General features: G+C 35.6%; 3 protein-coding genes across 3 annotated transcripts; 2 read left to right on the top strand and 1 right to left on the bottom strand.

Annotated features, from left to right (window-relative positions):
- Positions 1-10342: 10342 nt before the first annotated feature.
- Positions 10343-13033, top strand: LOC140816354 (obtusifoliol 14-alpha demethylase). The gene is made up of 3 exons (XM_073175569.1): positions 10343-10486; positions 10677-11185; positions 11899-13033. Exons 2-3 carry the CDS (start codon positions 10694-10696, stop codon positions 12895-12897), a joined length of 1491 nt encoding a protein of 496 aa, XP_073031670.1. The 5' UTR covers positions 10343-10486; positions 10677-10693; the 3' UTR covers positions 12898-13033.
- A 351-nt stretch (positions 13034-13384) lies between these two features.
- Positions 13385-15918, bottom strand: LOC140816661 (cytochrome b-c1 complex subunit Rieske-4, mitochondrial-like). The gene is made up of 2 exons (XM_073176053.1): positions 15662-15918; positions 13385-14198 (listed from the first exon to the last, which is right to left on the bottom strand). Exons 1-2 carry the CDS (start codon positions 15834-15836, stop codon positions 13555-13557), a joined length of 819 nt encoding a protein of 272 aa, XP_073032154.1. The 5' UTR covers positions 15837-15918; the 3' UTR covers positions 13385-13554.
- Positions 15919-17631: 1713 nt separating this feature from the next.
- LOC140816978 (E3 ubiquitin-protein ligase ORTHRUS 2-like) lies at positions 17632-22967 on the top strand. The gene is made up of 9 exons (XM_073176498.1): positions 17632-18175; positions 19764-20299; positions 21071-21196; positions 21391-21490; positions 21575-21636; positions 21715-21817; positions 22003-22141; positions 22269-22486; positions 22592-22967. Exons 1-9 carry the CDS (start codon positions 17744-17746, stop codon positions 22781-22783), a joined length of 1908 nt encoding a protein of 635 aa, XP_073032599.1. The 5' UTR covers positions 17632-17743; the 3' UTR covers positions 22784-22967.
- The last annotated feature ends 867 nt before the right edge of the window (positions 22968-23834 follow it).

The raw sequence follows: 23834 nt of genomic DNA, 5'->3' as shown, positions 1-23834 counted from the left end.
TATATATATATATATATATATACACATAATTTAATGTGGCCACTGAAGTTGATTCGTTGGTATGACCCAGCTAGTGTGAGAACAGATGAAAATACGCATTGCGAGTCAATAAATGCAGGCAACAGCCGAAGTTGGGTTAATAATGAACAGATATTATCAAAGTAATCCACCCACAACGAAAACCAACCATGTACAAAAGGGACATCTTGGATCTGGCATTTCCTATGACTGACCTATCAATGGTTCTTGTGTGCCTCACCCCTGGACCACGGTTCGGTTTGATTAGAACTCGTTTGTTTGTTTTTTCCGACTTCAATTGTTTCTATTAAATACTTATATGAGGTTAGAACTCACTACGGTTTGATGATAATGTTGAGAAAAACGAAATAATCACATAAAACCAATCTTTATTTGTTGGTTTCGACAATAGGTGTTTGAAAAGAGAACGTAGGTTGAACTTAGATAGAATGATGTATTTGAGTAAAATTAATTTCAAATCCATGTCTCGAATTGATTGACTAATTGTTTTTTTCATAAAAATATACGTGAGACCGTCTCACGAGTCAATTTAATGAGACATATCTCCAATTTGAGCCATTAGTAAAAAAATTGTTTGGTGCAATAATTGTTTCTGCTTGGTAAAGCAATCGAACCGTGGTGCTTAAGCTGTTGTGGGGTTTGAAAGGTTTGAGTTGCACAATTACCAACAGTTATAGCTTTTGGTAAAGCGGCAAGCGCTCGGTCCTACAATTGGTATCAGAGCCAATGTCACGAGTTTGATTCTCATTGATTCCAATGAGTGCAATTATTGGGAGGGAGATTGTTGGGTGCAATAATTGTCCATGTTTGGTAGAACAATCGAACCGTGGTGCTTGAGCTGCTGTGCGGTTTAAAAGATTTGAGTTGCATTATTACCACCAGCTATAGCTTTTGGTAAAGCGGCAAGAGCTCGGTCCTGCAAAAATTTTTTTTTACAAAAATATTAATTATCATTGTAAATATGGACATGATTGATATGTCTCACGAATAAAGATATGTGAGATCGTCTCACAAAAACCTACTATTTTTTCGCAATTTCAAAACAAATCTACATTTCAAATATTTTGATTTGAATTACTCACACGGTTCTTTCCATCTAAACACAACATTAGATTGAGTTATGTGGATCAAAATAATATGAGCCATCACTAAAACATAAAAATTATCTTAATCTCTTAAGCTAAAAATATAATCCACATATGTAATGAATTCTTGATTCCTTAATGTTTTTTTTACTAAATCTTGAATAAACCGAGCAGAAGCAAACAAATGAATAGTAGATAGTTATGGCAGGTTCAATAAAGAGAGTCCCAACTAACATGTGAACTGTGGAAAGGAAAGAATTGAAATTAATCAATAATAGACAGGAAAAAGCATTAAATGGAGGAGGAGAGGGTAGGTGTGACACTCACTGTTTACTAATTATTTTATATATATCCATAAATAAATAAATAAATAAATAAATAAATGATTTGACCGCCTAATTAGTTGGTACCATTGCTTACGATCCATTTCTCTATTTTTGTTTGCTCAATAAATATGCATTCATTATTTACAGTTGAGATTTTGGATTTTAATTGAATCTTAGGTATTTAATACATCACGCAAAATCAGTCTTTTTCTTTCTTTTTTCCTTTAAAAATAAAATAGAAATTTGTATGTTATTTGCATCCTCCCATAGTTCCATTTAACTTCAATGCCAAAATTGTTCGATGTTCACCACTTGTCTTTTGACTTATTTACAATATTGAAGTAATAAGTAGGGGAACATAACTTAATATTCATTCACACCAACCTGAATATTTGTCACACTATTAATCTAATGTTGTAACAACATATATTTTAAAAAGAAATATCTTAATCCATCCGTAAAAATACGTGACGATTCATTTAAGTGAAAGTCGAAACAATGTAATCCTATTTTTTTATAATTATATGTCGAATTTTTTGGGCTTAATGATTTGAAATTAAGGAAAAAAGACGTAGAAAGATCGAACAAAACAAAACGAAGTAAAAAAAATTATCAACGCCTAAAAGCTATCTCCGAAATTTCCAAGCAGCATGGGAAGCGATACGTCGATGCGTCGCTTTTTCTTTGACGCTTTAATAAAATTGATTATGTGAGAAAAAAATCCATAATTATTTTTTAAGCTTTTGGAAACACTACCTAGAACCCTCTTGTTTAGTAAGATATAATTTATATAGTCTAGATTATCAAATGTTTTTTTTTATGTCATCATCTATATTTTTTAATTTTATAAATATTGGATAATAAATCTTATTGTTGTTCACAATTAATAATTTAAAACTTATAGATTAAAAAGTATATGCATAAGCACTCTTTGATTTGTGAGATGGAGAGGATAAATTAAATATAATGATGATAAAATAATATATGTGTATAGTAGATCGATGTAATACAATATTCAATAAAAACTGTGAAAGATAATTATTTAACGTCTTATCAAATAATACGATATAATTATCTGAAGACAAAAATTTGTGTGAGATGGTCTCACGGGTCGTATTTATGAGACGAATCTTTTATTTAGGTTATCCATGAAAAAATATTGATTTTTATGCTAAGAGTATTACTTTTTATATTCGTGAGTATGTGTAGGGTTGACCCGTCTCACAGATTATGATCCGTGAGACGGTCTCACATGAGACTTACTCTTATCTGAATCACTATTAAAAAAAAGTTGAGCGAATGATGACGCTATATCTTCGATCGCTTGATTCTTAACTTACACTAAAATCCTTATACGAAATCAAAACTTTTGATTCAGTTCCTACATGAATAAAGTCATGATTCAGTCACAGACCAATAAGTTTTCTCTGTTCTAGCTCTTTCTCAGTCTAAAATTATTTAAATACTCTTATTTATCACATAACAAGTTTGATCTCCACTATAAAACTAATTTTTTTTATACATTTAATGATAAGGTCGAAGCATTTTTTTTTCCAATAATTGAAAGAATGCATATGTTGAATTATCTTTACATTATTTATTTTATTTAATACTATAAAATATTCAATAGAGATTTTAATAATTTAATTAAATGTATCAACTTACTATTATATGAAAACACTTTTTTCATTATTATTCAAAAAAATAATTTAAAATTTTAAAAATAGTTAGTGGTTTAATAAATTAATTTCACGATTTTCAAGTCAAAAAATTTAAATTTTATCAAGACAATATTTCTGAAGAAATCATTAAATTTTATATATATAGAATAAGAGTAAAGACTACATTGATATTACATTATTTTTTATTCAATAATGTGGAAACATTTAATATTTTTAAAGTTTCTTTGTTCAATTTTATTTTCATCAAAATTAGTTTTTTTTAATAAAAACAATTAATTTGAATATTTTATTTTTAAAAAAAATATATATAAACAATAAACATCTCTTCATTAATTTTCTTAAATAGATATATTCCAATAGTTAACGATCTCGAGTGTGATCGACATCTTATACTCAATATTTCCCGAACATATTTTTTTATAATTAGTAATATCTATCACGTATCGACATACCGCGTTCGATAAATTTTTTTTTAACTATGATTATTACAGTTTCACTGATCTTCATGTGAAATTTTATCAACAATGTCAGACAATATTGAATTAACCAATTATCATGTCGGAATAATCTCATACTTATATATAATTCTCAATTTTAGTTACATGATACTGAAATACAATGTAATAATACTTGATTAAGGTTTACTCATGTTGAATTTCTTACATATGATGCTATGCTATTGGACACCTAATTAAATATTCAGTAACTATATATTATTATATAATTAAGGCATACTAGTAAATGATGTATATGTGCATAGAAATACATTTGTTTGTATTTAGTGAATCATTTTTATTGGATATCTGATGATATTTTGTTCTAGGATCATTGATGTCCACACGAGAGTCGATCATTTGATAGTTATTGGACTTTAGCTTCTATAATGTGTCGGGATTGGATTGAAATGAGTGACTTTATAGTATTGATGTTGCATTGCTCTAATTTCATTGATCTTTGTCTGAAAAATACATAGTACTTAATTTCAATTATATAATACTTAAAATTCAGCATGATAATAAATAGTTAAGGTTTAATCGTACCCAATTTCTAACATGTGATATTTCGTTACTAGTCAAACATATAATCAATTACTCAATTACTGGATGATATTGTATAATTATGTCATAATAATATCAACTGGCGCAAAAAGGCATTCTACATTAAGGGTGTCAATTCGGGTGGATTGAGTCGGGTTGAGCAATAATACTATTCAAAAATTGCCCAACACGAAATCAACCCGAACCCAAGCCAACCTGAAAACTTTTAACCTGAACCTGAACCCGAATCAACCCGATCAACGCATCAACCCGTATAACTCGATTTGAATTTTTAAAAGAAAATTAAATAAAATTCAAAAAAAATATTTTAATTTAAACACATAATAACAATGGCAAAAACTTGTGTGAGACGGTCTCACGGGTCGTATTCGTGAGACATATCTCTTATTTGGGCTGTCCATGAAAAAATATTATTTTTTATGTTAAGAGTATTACTTTCTTTTGTTAATATGGGTAGGGTTGACCCGTCTCACAGATTAAAATCTGTGAGACGGTCTCACATGAGATTCACTCAATAACAAAAGCTCCCTCATGTATATGATTTAGACTAATCGTAGAAAAATAAATTATAATTACTAAATCAAATAAACAATTATTTAAAAAATAAAAAATGTTCAAAATAAATATTAAATTATGAAAATTTATGATATAAATATACAATAAATATTTTTTCAGACATAAAATATATAAAAAATGTAGGTAATATTTATTAATTATATATATTTTTAAAAAAATTAAATTTTTCGGGTCAACCCACCGATCATTTTTTCGGGTCAGCTATCAGGACCAACCCGATTTGACCCAAATCCTGAACCCAAACCTTATTTTTTTCGGATTGAACCGTGTCGGATTGATAGATCATATCGGATTTAGACACCCCTATTCTACATTGTTCCAATTTCATTGTTTATGTACTTTCTTGTCTAATGCCAAGAAAGGGACACAAAGAAAGTTCATCGTCCACATAAAAATAAATAAATAAATAAACAAATTCTCGAATAGATGTTATCCTATACTTAATTTAAAATATTCAAAATTTGCATATTAGCACTCTAATACAATTGTTTGGTACTCGATTTTGGACTAAAAGTGCTTAATTTTTTAAGTATGATAACCTATTATGGTATGACATACATTGACTCGAGAATGAGGTGGTCCCTATTGCGTAGAACATGGTTAGTATGTAATATATGATTTATAGGTATAAGATCATGAGTAAGTTTTATGAAACGGTCTCACGAATATTTATCTGTGCGACGTGTCAATCTTATTGATATTCACAATAAAAATTAATACTCTTAACATAAAAACTAATATCCTTTCTGTACTCAAATCCTGAATTACAAGTACTTAATTTCTTGAATTACAACCCAATATTTCATAGTAATGGCATAACAATGTGAAATCACGTAGTTGTCTTGGGAATGTTAACATAATTACAACATAACAATACCCGATTATTGTTTTAGTTTGATTGATCTTAATCTATCATTTCATTATCAACCTTAATGCTTTTATCGATCGATTGTTTAGGGCAAGAGTTAATTAAATAATTAAGTAATGAACGACACATTGAAATGAAATTGGATATGAATAAAACCAACTTCAAAATGAAATAAGAATGCAAATTAAATGATATGTCTATATTTTTTAGATAATGGAGATATATTTCATTATATAGATATATTTTTTAAAATTTAATATTTTCAACATAACTTTATTGTGTACATATTCTTTAAAACCAAATTTTGCTTTAAAAAAATGTAATAAATTGATTAAACAAATAAATAAAGGAATGTTTCATTGTTATTATTATTTTTCAGAAAATTGTAATATAATATAAAGAAATTGATAAATAAAAAATATTGAACACACACATAAATATTAAAATTTTTATGGGACTATTTTAGATTATTAAATAATTAAATATAGAAGTAATTATATGATTTTGGTCAACATATTTAAAATAAAAAAGTTGAAAAATATTTTATCTATAAATTTTCATTATTATTTTGATATAAAAATTACGGAATAAATTTATTAAACAAAATAATAAAGATAACGTTTCATTCTTAGTTTTTTAAAAGAAACTAAAAGTTGGGTTAAGTGTGTATGATTGTGAGTAGTACTTGTATAAGTGATCTTATGTCAATTTGTTGATGTTGTGTCACTTGATTTGATTGGCTAGATTGTAAGGCTCAAGAATTACAGAATCGATAACCAAGATTATTAATAGTTATTAACGTGAGACTCGGAAGATATGAGAATGTATGACATGCAATGAGGGAAGAAAAGACATGAGGAAATAGGGTTTGCAAGACCGCACCCGCGCTTAGAATAGGAGTGCACCCGCGGTCACGCAATAATGGAATTTTGAAGGTGAGGCCGAAGCATCACCGCACCCGCGGTGCATGGACAGAAAGTTGGCAAATTTTATTCGAGGCGACACCGCACCCGCGGTAAGAACAAGACCGCACCCGCGGTGGTGGTACCGCACCCGCGGTCTAAGATGTACCGCACCCGCGGTGGTGAATTTCAGAAAATGAAAGATAATGTTGAAGCATGAGCGCACCCGCGGTGCATGACACGACCGCACCCGCGGTCATACGTGTTGCTTGAAAAATGAGGCCACGTTTTACGATTTGCATGCAGTATATATATAGGAGCATTACACGTTATTCCTCACAATTCAGAAAAAGGAGTCGAGTTGTTGAAGAGAAAATCCTTACGCCTTTTTGATTTGCGATTGTGGAATATCCGTCTATCAGAATTCGAATCCGGAAGCAGTATCATGCTCCTCGTGCTAAGAGCTACACAAGGACGTAAGTTTTGTTACGTTTTGAGATGTTTTGGAAATATGATGTTGCTAGAATTGCAAGTGATTCAGATATGGTGTTTCTGTTACCGTATATATTGTATAATTGAAGTCAGATTTAAGAATAGACTGGTTATGCAATTGTTATGATTTTTTGAAAGATATTGACTGAGATTCTATATCAGAATTGTGTTAGTATTCAGATTATGAATTGTATTGCCATAGATTATGAGTTCTGGTATTATATTGTGATGTTCAGATTGACGGGGTTATTCAGATTGTATTGTTATGCCGTCGAAACATCAGTTGAGTTAGATTGATCAGATTCAGATATGATTTCGATTAGATTGTGATATTATAGATATGACTCAGATTATATCTTGTTCAGACATTGATCAGATTGTATACTGATTTGAGTATTGATCAGAACATATTGTGTATTGAGTTATTCACTGATACAGCGTATTCGATATTGTCATTTCAGATTGGATATGGACAGAGTTGAATACAGATCATCGTCTTCGTCAGACCGGGACGACAAAGGTATATCTCATGTGATATTCGGGAAGACACAACTCAAATAAGATCCTATTTGAGTTTCCCAATAAAATCACATACTATAATTATTGTTATTTATTTTATGATATGATTATGATGTGTTTATAGATGTTATATTCACATTCTTTGAAATGAGTATGCTTTGTTTATAGATCGATATTCATTGCATATAAGATAGGAAAGTCTTGACAGATCAGTCAGACTTCTAGACGTTCGGTGGTATCACAGCGTAGGAGAAGATCTGTAGTGACCCGTTCCAGAATCACCTACTAATCAAGAACTAAGCATGCAATTAACTTAATTAATAATAATCAGAGATAACAGCGGAAATATGGCCAACGACAATAGTTATACAACCCAATCGAAAATCAGAACAACTCAAAATATATTCGGTACAACCATATCGAATAGAATAGTACTGAAAACTAAACCAACCAGCTACTCACTGTCCTCCTCCTGCTCTTCCTGAGCCATCCAACCTGAGGCCTGCCCCGTGGGAATGGGGTGTCCAAGATAAACAAAACCGAGGACGTGAGCGATAAGAACGCCCAGTACAAAAGCATGAGTATACAAGCCTATATGAAATGCACATGCTATGATATGATACCAGGGTAGTCAAGAAACAGGAGTAACAAAGGATCTCAAAATGCTCAGTCTAGAGGCGCCAAGTGGATAGTGCCGCGCGGTACTCCTCTGGGTCACTGCATCCACTACAAGAACAGACGTGGACCTAAAATGTCCCGGATCACCGAAGCCCTCCGGACCCGTCGGCCACTGTGTACTCTCGGTGTCCATGCGTCCACAAGACAAGACAGGGCTGAGCGGCCCCACAAGATATAGCTTATCTCGAAAGAGATACCGCTCAACAGTAAAGACTATCTCGAAGGAGATACGGCTCAACATGAAATGCAACATGCATCATAAAACGTGACATAATAGCATGCATCATATGACATATATCAATGCACCACATAATCATGCAACACATATAAGGATGTATACTCGACCAGGATATCTCGGATAGTACTTTCGTACCTCTATCACAGCAAGCCTAGCCTTACGCAACACCGCTAATCAGGTCTAGAACAAGCCTACGCATCAAAAGCATACTCAATGAACAATACTACCATGCTCGACTAGCAAAACCAGTACTACCAAAGGTTTAGGGTTTACCTTCGTCCGTCGACAGCCCTTTGATGTCGATTGCCTCGTAACTCAGGCGTCGCTACGCTACCAATCCTGGCAGCTCTTGGCTATCGCTCGACCGACAACTAACCCTAGAAACCTTCCAAACCTCTCAAATATGAGACACAACTCAAGAATTTGCAATGCAAAATGAGGAAATCCGAGCACTATTTATAGGCTATGTTCGGATCCACCGAACCCACTTCGGAACGTCCGAACTCCTACGTGTCCATCGGCTCTTGACACCTCATGATCGGATCCACCGAACCTACACTTCGGATCATCCGAACTTGCATGTAAACTGACGTGTCGATCAACTCTTGACACCTCATGATCGGATCCACCGAACCCACTTCGGATCGTCCGAACTCTTCGGTGCTACCGAACCATCTTCGGTCCGTCCGATCATGACCACGGTCAAAATTACACATTAAACCTTCTTAATCACCATTAATCCGTTAATTACCCAATTTGGAATTCGGGCTACTACAAGATCATTCTCCTATTGTAGATGTGGATATAGATCAGACCGAAGTCTAGGAATAAGACGTACCGTCACCCCGATTGGAGAGTAGGTGATAAATCGTCTTATTCACAACGGGATCCCTAGAGTTATAGTTGAGTCGAGTCTAGACATGATTTGACTAGAACTGCATGTGTTATAGATATGGTTTCATAGACTATGAAACCCATGTTTATTGCTTTCAGTTATGACATCATGTTTATATGATTTGATTTAAATGTCATGTTTATCTGAATTGAGTTGCATGCTTATTTTGATTTGATTTCATAGATTATGAAATCTATTACTTTTGAATATGATCATGATAGCATGTTTTATGATTTAGATTGTTTCTATACATGCTTACCATGTTTTATACTGAGATTTATTCTCACCGGAGTTATCCGGCTGTTGTCTTGTTTTGTATGTGTGCATGACAACAGGTGGGGCATGATCGGGGTCGAGAAGATGACGAGAGAAGACGAGTTTAGCGTGGTGATTCCGGACTTACTGTAGAGTAGGTTTTATTACTAGAACTTTAGTAGTTGAACCTTAGATTAGTTAAAAGACTGTTGTACAATATGGTTCTTTATACTGAAATGTAGTTTTATACAGATATGTATATTATGTAGATGCCATTACCTTCCGCACTTTATTTTAAAAGAAAAATTTTTAGACCCTGTTTTATCAGAACTGATAATTAAATCCCAAAGATGATTAATGAGAAAGATCAGCGTCCGGGTCCTCACATAGATAGACCGTAAAAGAGTGAAGCCAGATCTTAAAGGGTAATACTATTCTTGCCAGGGACAAGGCCGACAGTAGGAAAAAAGTAAGACTGATATCTGAGATATATGAGACAACATCAGTATATAGATAGACATCTCTCCGGACTCATATTTTAATATTATTAGATCATTTATATTTTTATAAAAATTGACATACATAATGATAATATATGATAACAATACAATAGATCATAAAATAATTGGCACAAGTGGGCTCACATTTGTTTAACATTGAGATGCCCATAGTTTATGCACAAAACGATGAGTGTAAAGGACAGCGGGACACCTCATTGATGGAGATGGAGCGCTGGGGGGATTCCTATTACGTGTTAATTAAATTAAAATAATATAATGAAAATAATACTAACAAGGGTTTGTCTTTAAATGTGAGTTCACACTACAAAGATCCAACTCCAAAAGCATACCCAGTCCATCGAAGCATTATCAGGTAAATCTTCCTAATACCCTAATTCCGCGATTTATGGTGTGTTTGTGTGTATCTGCCAGTGTGATTCCCTAGCTTTGATTTTTTTATACGCCATTATCTGTTTCATTTAATATTTATTTTGTATATTTGGGTGGTCGAAATTGAAGTAGCATCTTTGGATTTATTTGTTTATTTTTCCTGCAATTTCCAGAATTTTTTGGCGGAGCAATGACGGTATCCATGGATGTGGAGGAATCACCCCCTGCCTACAAGCAAATCATGAGCGTGGGGCTCCTTCTGCTGGCAACTCTTGTGGTGGCAAAATTTGCATATGCATTGATAATTCCAAGATCCAAAAAAAGGCTGCCGCCTACGGTGAAGTCATGGCCGGTGCTGGGTGGCCTGGTGCGGTTCTTGAGAGGACCGATCGTGATGCTGCGTGAGGAGTACCCTAAGACTGGGAGTGTGTTCACTCTGAAACTCCTTAACAAGAACATGACTTTCCTGATCGGGCCTGAGGTTTCTGCCCATTTCTTCAAGGCCCCAGAATCCGAACTCAGTCAGCAAGAGGTGTACCAATTCAATGTGCCTACATTTGGGCCTGGGGTCGTGTTTGATGTGGACTACACCGTTAGGCAGGAGCAGTTCAGGTTTTTCACTGAGGCTCTTAGGGTTAATAAGCTGAAAAGTTATGTCGATCAGATGGTCGTGGAGGCAGAGGTATTCTCATTTCTTCGTGATTCATATTATTTGTTTAACAAGTCTTTAAATGGTTCAAATGTTGTGATCTTTAACTTGGGAAAAACTTGTCTGAGCAAAAGTATGATCAAAACTCCAAACATTGCCAGTTAGAACTGAATCTCTCCCATAATCTTGGGGCATTATGTAAAACCAAAGACATATCATAGCAGGGGGCCGAGTAGTGAGGGGCCATTTCAAGGTCACGCGCAAATTAGTACCTCGCAGCCTTCAGACCGTACAGAAGGTCTTACCAGTTTTTTGAAGTTCTCCTTTTAGGTATTATGCAATCCTAGGATGTTAGTGATTCTGGACGGACCCTTTCCTTTTCTTATTCAACTGATTTTACCTGGCATACTTGCCAGATGTACCTCATGGAAAGATAAGAGTGTTGGATCCCCATCGTTCCTTTGATATATGCACTATATTCTTGATTGAGAGGAGATAGGTAATGGCAGAATGGTAAGGAATAATTGAACACATCTTAGCAAACCATTGTCGTGTACAACGAAGTAAAATATTCATTAAACAAAAAAACCAAATTGTGCTTTCAACCTACGAAATATCTATCATCAAATCGAAAGAAAAGAAGGAACGTGTATATATACGTGTTTGTGTGGTTGGTTTAATCATGTAATTGTTCATTTCATATTGTGGAAAAGCTAGGCCGTTCTTCACTTTCTACAATTGAGCAGGAATATTTCTCGAAATGGGGAGAGAGTGGTGAAGTGGATCTGAAGTATGAGTTGGAACACCTAATCATATTGACAGCGAGTAGATGTCTGTTGGGTGAAGAGGTTCGTAATCAGCTTTTTGAAGATGTTTCTGCTCTCTTTCACGATCTTGACAATGGAATGCTTCCTATCAGTGTGATATTTCCCTACCTGCCAATTCCAGCCCATCACCGTCGTGACCAAGCTCGTAAGAAGCTTGCTGAGATTTTCGCTAACATCATAAATTCTCGAAGACAAACAGGCAAGGCACAAAATGATTTGTTACAATGCTTCATAGATTCTAAGTATAAAAATGGGCGCTCTACGACTGAGTCAGAGGTTACTGGCCTGCTAATTGCTGCTCTTTTCGCTGGTCAGCACACAAGCTCCATTACTTCCACATGGTCAGGGGCGTACCTCCTCTGCAACCCAAAATACATGTCAGCTGTGGTGGATGAGCAGCAGAAATTAGTTGAGAAGCATGGGAATAAGGTTGATTATGACATTTTGTCTGAGATGGAAGTCCTATACCGTTGCATAAAGGAAGCCCTGAGACTCCACCCTCCACTTATAATGCTTCTACGTAGTTCACATAATGACTTTAGTGTGAAGACCAGAGAAGGTATCGAATACGACATTCCCAAAGGCCACATTGTAGCCACATCACCTGCCTTTGCAAACAGACTCCCACACATCTTCAAAGATCCAGACACTTATGATCCTGATAGGTTCGGGCCAGGGAGAGAGGAGGATAAGGCAGCTGGAGCTTTCTCCTACATATCTTTTGGTGGTGGGAGGCACGGTTGTCTAGGGGAGCCATTTGCATATCTGCAAATCAAAGCAATATGGAGCCATTTGCTCAGAAATTTTGAACTGGAGCTTGTTTCACCTTTTCCAGAGACAGACTGGAATGCCATGGTAGTGGGCGTGAAAGGAAAAGTTATGGTGCGGTACAGGCGCAGGGAGCTTTCCCTTGAATAATTGGCTGAAAGTTTCAGTAGCTTCAAGCGATGAGATTTTTAGTTTGTGTAGTGTGTTGGATTTTCTGCTGCATATTTGATTTCATCAGACTCTAAATTCTAATTGTCTATTTTCCAAACCTTTTGAATTGTTGTTGTGTTGCTTGCCTGAAAGTGTTATTTATTTATCTGGCCGGTGTAGGCACACGAGGTGGTGCTTCATTGAATTGTAGGATTCTTAATTTTGGCATGTAAAAAATAATAAATAAATAAGGTTGATATTCGATGACGAAAGTAGGATACTGACCAATTTGTTTATCTAGGGTATTAGCTCCTATGTATTCGTTCAAATTCTACGACTTGAAATTTACAGCTGACGACATAAACAAACCTGCCTTGAAAAAATATAATGATGCACAAAATGTCTTCTTATTCCGTTCTTCGAGCAAAACAAAAATGAAAACTATTTCACCTAAATAATAATAATGATAACGTCATGGAGAACTCGATGAGTGAAACAAGCTCTTTAAAGGGAAAACAATGACCAGTAGCCAGCATTATTAGGGACACACTGTCCAGTCAATACAAATTTAAGTCAAATCACATCACAGATGATCACAAACAAAAATTGGTCCCAGATTTGATTGCTATATTACGAATATCTATAAAAAGTAAATTTTCAGCCAACCAATAGCTTGTTTTCTTCCAAGAAGCTATAAGTGGGAACCTCTAGGTTGAATGGTGCGGGTCCTTTGCGAATCCTGCCTGAGATGTCATAGTGGGATCCATGGCAAGGGCAAAACCAACCACCAAAGTCACCAGCATTCGGCAAGGGAATGCACCCCAGATGGGTACACACCCCAACCACCACAAGCCATTCTGGGTTCTTGACCCTCACAGAATCCTCTTGCGGATCGCGAAGAGATGCAACATCAACACTGTTAGCCAAATTGATGTCATCTTCAGTTCGACGCCTAATGAAAACTGGCTTCCCACGCCACTTCACGGTAACAGTAGCCCCGGGTTCAATGTTTGATAGATCCACCTCAAGCGAAGCAAGAGCGAGGACATCTTTAGTTGCAGACATGCTCAAAACAAATTTGAGGACTAGGAGACGGGCCAATGATGCATACACAAACCTGCCACCAGTCAAAACAAAGTATGCAAATGCACGTTTGCTGGGATCGCCAGGTGGATACCGCTCATGATTGTGCTCATCGTACACAATCTTTGAACTGGGATTCTTTATTGCAGCCACTGTAGCTGGGAGATCTGGAGTCATACCAATCTCCTGTCCAGGCGCAAGGGCACCAGATGAAAATCCTGGAAAAATTTCATCAAGGTTCAAAATATATCATTAAAATTTGCGAGGTACCTAATTTGTAGAATTGAATAATATCACTGAAAAAGTTTAAAAAATTGAGTTCAAAATAGGAGCTAACAAGAATGATTAGTAGCAGACAGCTGTACAGATGTAATACATTGCCATGTTCACAATCATTAAAAATTAACAATATTTAGATTGGAACAGAGTTATATTTCACAACACGATGGGGCTAGACAAATAATCAAACGCCTGATTATCTTCAAATCAAACATTTGTAACATATTAATAAAGGGAATGACTTCTGAGAAGTGGAACGTGAAAAGAAGAGAAAAGAACACCACACCGATCAAATTACAGGATCTGACTACGACAAGATGTTGCAAGAACACAGCCAAATGAAATGCCTGGAGCAAATAAGTACAGCTAGCATGAAGCAACCGAGTGAAAAAGCAGGATTATGGACTGGTTGACTTTCAATCTGATGTAGCAGTAGAAACTGTAAGAAAGCTCATCCACACACAGATGCTCAATCCTACACTATTTTCTACTTTAGCCTGAAAATAAAATTCAGGCTGCAAAACAATCAAGAACAAACAGCATCAAGCACCCAAAAAAACCCTCGCCGATGGAAATGTCTCCAACATACGCGCATACATTTCAAATTCAAGCCATAATTTCCCACTCAGTCCTTTTCATCAGTAAAAAGACAAAGCTTAACTACTTGACATAGAATATTTTTAAAACAGCACGCATCCTGTTAAACAGATTTGCATCTGCATGTAAAACTTCAAGAATATCTCAAGGAAAGGCTAGAAAATTTTCAGGTAGCTTACACCACAAAAGAGGGTAAGCTCATGTTATGGCACCTTTGGAAGAATTATTGTCCTTCAAAATAATTGCTATAAAAAAATTTCCTCATAAATAATTACTCACACTCGTACATCCAATGTTGTGTGGTATATAATATCATTAACGCAGTAGGTCAGAAGAACATATATTCATACCAACCTCACGATTGGGAGAAACAAGCTAAGAATAAAACCCCAAATCCGCAGAGAAAAAGCTCATTCAACGGATTTATTTTTTTCATCCAAATGAAAGCAAAGGCAAAAAATTTCATAATCTACCAGCAGACTCCCACATCAAACAACACCCCGGACAATCAATTATTAAATAAGCACCAAAAAGTCAATATTCCACCAAGAAATCCAGAAGGTTGGAAACAAAATAATTATATTATCACACAACAAAAATCTCAATTTGACAGGTAATTTCAGATCTTGCAAAGACAGCTCATTACACCGGAAGAAACAATCAAACACCACATGCAATCCCATCTGCCATTCGTAAAAAAAGGCAATACTAACCCAATACTTCAACTTTATCAAAACAAATACCACCTAATTGTCCACTAAAACGAGGAAAAAACAAAACGAAATTATGACGGACAGCACCGAACCTCTGATTTGATCCAGAATTGAATTGGTGTGCGGAGGCGAGGAAATGAATGCTGCGCGATCATCGGAAGATGGATGGATGGCGGCGAGAGGGTTTAGGGCCGAGTAGGCGGCCGAAGAATTCCGACCAGACAGCCATGAAAGAGATGACAGCCTCCGCCCCGCTACTCTCAACATCTTAGGTCGATGGAGATTCTCTTCTCTTCTGTGTTAACTCAGATAAATTTCGATCGACTTGGATGCAAAATTATTAAATGGAAAATGTGGTGAGCAAGAGAAATATAAGGAAATTCAACAAATTTAATTATATATATAAATATACTTTAGCAACAAAGAAGCCGAAACCGCCTTAGCCCAACTGCTTGAAGGGCTTACTCCTTGGTGTTTTGGATTTGGATTTGGACTTGTGTTCGATTCGGAAGAACCGCGAATAATTTTATTTTTGGCTGGACTTGGTCGTGTGATTTAAATCTACTATTATATATTTTACTTAATTTGATTCTTTTTTAATTTAGGAAATTCTAATTTTATTTTTTCTTCAAATTATCATTAATCAACCATATTTAAAATACTCTCTTCAAATTCCTCCCTTGATTTATATATAATAGCTACCGATATATACATACATCGCGTGTGCATGATTATTTATATTTTTACTTAAAAATATATATTTATTGTTAAATCGTAATAAGTTTGGAGTAAAATTTACACGTAAACGTTCTTTCTATTCATCTTTTGTTAGTCACCACACTTGTTATGCTTGTAATATGAGGAAAGAAAAACAAAAATAAAATCGAAAAGAGATCGATAAAAATCACTTTAATACAAAGGGGGAACAAGTTGAATTAAGACGAGTTTGAGAAAAATCTGAGATGGTGAGAGAAAGTTGTGGAGATATTGAATTAAATTTACTAAAAAAATATATTAAAATCAAATTAATAAAAAGAAACATGACAAAAGATGTTAATGTTGAAAAAAGAATACAAATTTGGATATTACCATTAAACAGCATAATCGACACACTAAATATTTATTACTCTATCTTTAAACAAAATATCTCAAATCTAAATACAACCTTATTTTGTTGTTTAGCAATTTCGACGACGAAAAGACATTTAAATGTGTCTTAAGAAACATAAATAATAATTATTCAATAGTCGTCGAATTAAATGTGAAATCTTAATATAAATGAAATCTACTATTAATCAAGTAATTGTAGCATAATACTAACTCAATCACAAAATTTCATATGAAACCATCTTATATATCAATTATATGAGATATATATCTTATTTAGAAGTGTTGACAGTTCATTCAACCTCTTGAATCGAAAACTTAACCATTAATTCGGTAATGTTTTTTAGATTTTCGGTTATTGGTTCATTTTTGTAGGTCGGGGAGCCCAACCAAACCGAAAATCATTATTTTAAAATTTATTTAAATACTTTTTTTAGTATTTAAATAAAATTATTTTTGTTAATATTTTCATTGATAATGAATATAAATAACTAAAAATTTTGAAAATATAAATTCGTAAACTGAATCGAAAAAGTTTCGATTTTCACCGAACTGAACCATTTAATGCGATTTGTTTTTTTGATGAACCAAATCTTTCTCGAATGAATTTTTCATTCCATCTTACAAAAACGTATTATGATTTAATAAAAAAACAGATTAATATCGGATCACAAGATTTTTTTTTGTAGATTATGTGTGCTGCATTTACTGACATGGTTGACAAATTGATGATATATTGTGTATATAGCATTTAAGGCATTTGAGTAGATTTACAAATTTATTTACTACAAAAAAACAAAAAATAGATAGGAAAATGATGAAGAGGGAAGCTGCCCAAAAATTAAAATGAAAATTTTCAAGCGCTTTTCTTTCGCAAACGATTTCAAAAATTTGAACTTTTTTTTCTATGGCGTCGTGTCTTTTTGAGCCAGCCCCTCTCTCTATATTTATAAATTAGTCCCAACTACTCCACTTCTCTTTACTTCATACTAATTATTGTCATAATTTATAATTAATCCAAAACCACACTGCATTTGTGTTGATTTCTTTCCATTTGCTGCAATCCAATGGCGGATCCCAGCGACCTCCCCTGCGATGCCGATGGAATGTGCATGGTCTGCAAGCAGAAGTCCCTGGAAAGCGAAACCATCACTTGCAAGACGTGCGTCACCCCCTGGCACGCCACCTGTCTCAGCGCCCCGCCAAAAGCTCTGGCCGATGTCGCTCAGTGGGACTGCCCCGATTGCTCCGGCATCTCTCAGCCCGCTGCCAAATCCGCTGCTGACGCTGGAGGGCTTGTGGAAAAGGTTCGGGCCATCGAGACTGATGCTTCGCTGACCGACCATCAGAAGGCAAAGCTGCGCCAACAACTGTTGGGCGGCGGCGGAGGCGCCGATGAGCAGAAGCAGAGGACGACCGAGAGCGGGGGTGTTTTGGAGATTTTGGGGGATAAGTTCAATTGCTCCATTTGCATGCAGCTTCTCGAGAGGCCCGTCTCCGTATGTTTACTCTTATCGACGCCTATTTCTGCTTTTCTTTAAATTTAAATGCACCTGTTTATCCTTGGAATTTTGAGGGTTTGTTTTTATACTATTCGACATTCCGCCGTTTTCTGATATGGGTATTTGTTTCCTCTTGTAAATCTGTGCCACTCATGTATAACCCTGAAGATATTTGGTGCCAAGCAAAATGCCTTCTTGTATCATTTTAAAGATTTGGGGTTTATCTGCTTTCTGGGATACATGAGATTTAGTGTCTTTATGTCTTCCAAGTGTTTATGTGAACTGCCAAATGAAATCAATGTCTTGTGGGGGAATTTAAAATCAATGCACATTGTTTTAATTTATTTTAGCTATTTAATCACAATGCACCAAAATATTCAAATGCTAAATTATATAGTTTGGTTTATGTTCAATGAATCAAGATGCTCGACTGCCATCTGATTCGGAAGTGTATTTTGACTTGATATTATTGTAATAGAATGCCATTAAATCAGATATAATGGCAACAAATGCTTCTGTCTAACTTTTATATTTGTGAGATTTGAGAATGTAGTGGTCTAGTGGAGTGTATCCGAGGGGGAAAAGTGGCGGGGATGTCTGTTATAGTTGACATGGCCCCGAACAGTATCGCGGCAGAACACAGAACTTGGTAAAAATGATGAAATAAAAAGGAAACATAATAGGTAAGAAAATTATTTTATATGAAAACAAACTGAATCTATTAACGAATACAAAAGAAACACAGTAGGAAAAAAATATGTTTGTGAAGGTTTGAGAAATGTAATGGAGTGTATCTGAGGGGGAAAATCGCGGGATGACCGTTATGGTTGACATGGACCGAAACAGTATCGTGGCTTTGTAACACTTGATGAAATAAAAGGAAACATGAGAAATGAAATTTTCATATGAGGACAAACCAAATCAGTTAAGGAATAGAAAAGAGTACCGTAAAAAACAACCATAGAAATCACTTGCCTCCACATGATTCTCACAAGAAAATGTTGCTTTTTAGCCTTTTTCATCACTCATTGGTATTAGCTATACAAATATATTTTTTAAAGCATTGCATAATATTACAATACATAATGTTTTTCCATATATTCATGGATTGACGTCATGCGAGATATTGGTATATAATATATAAATGTGTATCAATTGTTTATTAGCTGATGTTACCTCAAAAAGTTGCTTGAATTTATATATTAAGATGTCTTCGTAATTTTATACACTGTCAATTTACCTTTTTATACTTATATGCCTATATAGGTAATTTGGTTAGTTACTGCAATTGCATGCCTTCAATTTTTTTTAAAATATATAGTTTCTTTCTGGATTTTAGCCTAAAAAAAGTACGGAACACCTGTAACGGTGCATGGTTGATGTATCGGGGCATTCTTATTCTGTTAGCCAACACTATAATGCTGTTATTTTCTTTTTTTACCCTTGTGTGTTACACGTGTTGCTCATTCATGATTGTGTGAATATTTTATGATAAACTCAACGAATTCTAACCTAAGTGCATTGATTGAAATTTAGCTCTTACTATATGGCAGTGGTTGTTAATTTACATTTACTATTGTTTCAGACTCCATGCGGCCATAACTTCTGCTTGAAATGCTTCCAAAAATGGGTAGGGCAGCAGCAGAAGAAAACTTGTGCTATCTGTCGCAAGTCAATTCCGCCCAAGATGGCAATGGAACCTCGAATAAACTCTGCAATGGTTATGGCCATTCGAATGGCTAAACTTTCCCAGTCTGGTTTTTCTGTTGGCACGATGAAGGTCCACCATTTTATTCACAACCAAGATCGTCCTGACAAAGCATTTACCACCGAGCGAGCACAAAAATCTGGAAAGGCTAATGCCTGCAGTGGGAAGATTTTTGTCACAATTCCTCTGGATCATTTTGGTCCAATTACAGCAGAGAATGATCCGGGAAGAAATTTGGGTGTTATGGTCGGAGAGACTTGGGAAGACAGGATGGAATGCAGGCAATGGGGGGCTCATTTTCCACATGTTGCAGGTATTTCAGGCCAGTCAGATCATGGGGCTCAGTCTGTTGCATTGTCTGGGGGTTATGAAGATGATGAGGACTGTGGTGATTGGTTCCTCTACACAGGAAGGTATATTCAATTCTAATTCTATGTATTTAAAATTTAAATAGTGTTTTTGTTTAAGTTTAGGTTTTCTTTGCATGATATCAAAGTGGACTTGATCAAGACTGATTTTTTTAAAATTTTCTGAACATAAAAAAGATGATGAAGCTGCTATGCCTGTGTTTGAATTTGAACTGATCTTCATCTACATTGTTAAATTGTTAAGTAAGCCTTTGTGCAGGAACTAATTTTTGTGAGCACTTGGGCTGGTCATTCTTACCAGGTTCTGTGATTGACTTCTTGTTATCCATATTCCATGTCATTTATTGTTTTCCTTCATCGGTAGATTTGATTTGGCACTATATTGTTTAACAGTACATTTCCCCCCGAAGTCAATTGTGTTTGTTATTTTATATATTTTTTGGTCATTGAGGATTTTGACATGTTATGCTTTCATGTTTGCGTAACTCTGTTCTTTTGATAGATTTTGTTTCCTCCACGAATTCAATGTAAAAGTTAAGGCTATTTGAAGCCTTTACACTATTCCATATTTTGCAAACTAATTTTTTGAGTTATCACTAAGATTTCTTATATCTACCAGTTTTTGTTCATAATAAATTTTTACGTGGAAACTTAATCATGCCCCTCATTAATTTGAACTACATTTCATTTCATGAACTAATTTGTTAGCTTCCTTGGAGAGGAGCCAAAGTTTAGGTTGTTGGTTGATTATTTTTGTTGTCATTTCTCATATTAGCATCTTATTTTCTTCTTTTTGGTGTCTTATTTGGTAATCAGTGGTGGGCGTGACCTCAGTGGGAATAAAAGGACAGCCAAAAATCAGTCATTTGACCAAAAGTTTGCGAAACAAAATGAAGCCTTGCGAGTCAGTTGTCGTCAGGGATATCCTGTTCGAGTAGTAAGGTAAATATTATATATTTGTTTTCCCTGTGCATTTTGTTTGATTGTGTGAGATTTTTTGGAGTTTAAGTGAGTATCAATCCTGCAGTCAAATGCAGAGTTAATGTTCCCTGGTTAGTTTTTGGCAAAATAGCCTCTTTCTGTTTTATGCTCTCAATTCCCTATTTCAACTCTGCTTTGTTTCCCCTGACAATCAGGTCTCATAAGGAGAAACGCTCTTCTTATGCACCGCAAGAAGGTGTGCGTTATGATGGGATTTACAGGATTGAAAAATGCTGGCGCAAAGCTGGAATTCAAGTGGGAAATTTGCTAAGAATATATGCTTGCCATAATATGTTTCTTAATGTTATCTTAACTCTTTCTTGTCGATTTTTGTCACAGGGATTTAAGGTTTGTCGATATCTATTTGTTCGTTGTGATAATGAACCTGCACCATGGACAAGGTCTGTTGTTTCTGTCTCACCAAATTTAACTACTTTCTTGGCTTGTGTCTTTAGTTTTTATTATGGATTTTGATGCAGTGACAATCAAGGTGACCGTCTGAGGCCACTACCTCATGTCCCAGAGTTGAAGGATGCTACTGATATTACTGAAAGGAAAGGGAGTCCTGCCTGGGATTATGATGTGAGATATTGGACGACTTCTTTGTTAGTTTCAACAAATTTCTTTTAGATTTTATGTGCATGTATGAATTGTGTTTTGCATGGTGACTGGAATGAATTTAACTGCAGAAACTTCAATTATTTTCGCGTGCTTTCTCTTCGTTTCTAAAGAAAAACAATCCAGCTATGTACTTTTATGTAATATAGGAGGAAAATGGCCAATGGATGTGGAAAAAACCTCCACCAGAAAGTCGAAGAACCCCAGGTGATGATGGTGATGGTAAGAGTTCAAAGAAAAGAAAACGTCCAAGCCGAAATGGGTCTGTAAAAGAAAGGCTTTTGAAAGGTATGCTACTCAATTTAGCAATCTTGCAGTTGCCGGTCCCCTTGAAATTAGAGGAAGGCCTCTTTTGTTGTGATTTCCACATGGTAACATCTGCATTCACAAGTCTTATATGTAAATATGTCTGCAGAATTCATGTGTCTCCTCTGTCGGAAAGTCATGGTTCTACCGCTCACTACACCTTGTGCTCATAATTTCTGCAAGGCATGCTTAGAGGGTGCATTTGCTGGGCAATCCTTTGTAAAACAGAGGACATGCGAGGGGAGGAGGACATTAAGAGCACAGAAGAATATTATGAAATGTCCATCTTGCACAAATGATTTATCTGACTTCCTTCAGAATCCACAGGCAATAAATGCTATTACATTGATTGATGACGTGCTTTCAGAACTGCTGCTGTAGAATACCGGGTTATTTCCCCAGACAATGAGAAACATGTATTCTGTTATGCAGGTGAACAGGGAGTTGATGAATGTGATTGAATCACTGCAGAAGGAGGAAGAAGCGTTGGAGGCTAAAGATATCGAGGATGATGCAGACAGCGAAAGTGATGATGAAAGCAACAGAGATAAAGCAACCCAAGGCAACAACATTCCTGCTGAAAATGATGAGAAAGTAGTGGTTGATGATTCAGCTGCTCACTAGTTCTACTAAAATACAATCCCCATTCCTAGTTTCTTTTTGCACTTTTGGTATGTTTGAGGATTATGCAGGCACCTGAATATTGTTTTCTTGGTCTTTGTGGCACTTATCTTTTACTATGATCTTATGACATTTATACATTCGTTTGCTGTGTCTACATGCTGTTGATGCTTTCTTGCATATTTGTATTCGTTTTTTTAATCTCCATCCCTATGTTTTTTATATCAATTATTACGACAATTTATTGTTTTTCAAAACTAATGTTACAACATACGATGGCTGAAAAAAAGGCGGATGCCAACTGGGACCAGGCCTGACCAAGGCGCTGCAGCAAAACCTGCCCTGCTTCATGAGGCCCATGCTAGAACTTTTATGTACTTTTGGTAAAGTTGATATAGAATTGTTGTCTCTAGGACTTGACATTTGTCTCGCTTGAGCACTACCGACTGCCTGACATAGAACTTACAGGGCTGTACAAAGAATATTCATGGTTCAAACCTAGACCCAAACCTAGAACCAAACCATGGCCGATCCAGGTCCTGCCTAATTTTCATGTTGAACGGCCAGGTCTCTGAGACTTGAAAGTTCAGTTAGAGCAGCCCAGACCCGGAGCATTTCTGTTCGACGTGAGACGACGTTGCCAGAACGTCGTAGCTTCTACAAAATTTACAAGATATGGCATTCACTTAATTTATTAGAATTTGATTACCCGTGGAGGAGAATTAATTCCTGCTTCTGTTTGAAAAATAAAAGTGTTTACGAAATTTTTCCTACGAAGTTTTGTATCCATTATAAGTTTCTAAATATTTACTGATACTCCCGGATTGAGTATGGGCTCGGCCCGCTCTCGGTAGCCCATCTAGTTGAGAACTCGGCATTCAGAGAAGCGCGGGAGGTCATCTGAGAGGTCATCCCAGCCGACCTCCCATAACAGCAGTTACGTCGATCGGGGAGGTCAGCCGACCTCCTACGCCGAGCTCCCATGCCGAACTCCCAAGATGATGCCGAGCCGACCTCCTATAACAGCAGTTTCATCGATCGGAGAGGCCAACCG

Source organism: Primulina eburnea, chromosome 16 (assembly GCF_022965805.1).
Source record: "Primulina eburnea isolate SZY01 chromosome 16, ASM2296580v1, whole genome shotgun sequence".
Taxonomy (NCBI): Eukaryota; Viridiplantae; Streptophyta; class Magnoliopsida; order Lamiales; family Gesneriaceae; genus Primulina; species Primulina eburnea.
The sequence above is the reverse complement of the archived record's forward strand: the minus strand, read 5'-3'. Positions and strand labels throughout refer to the sequence as shown.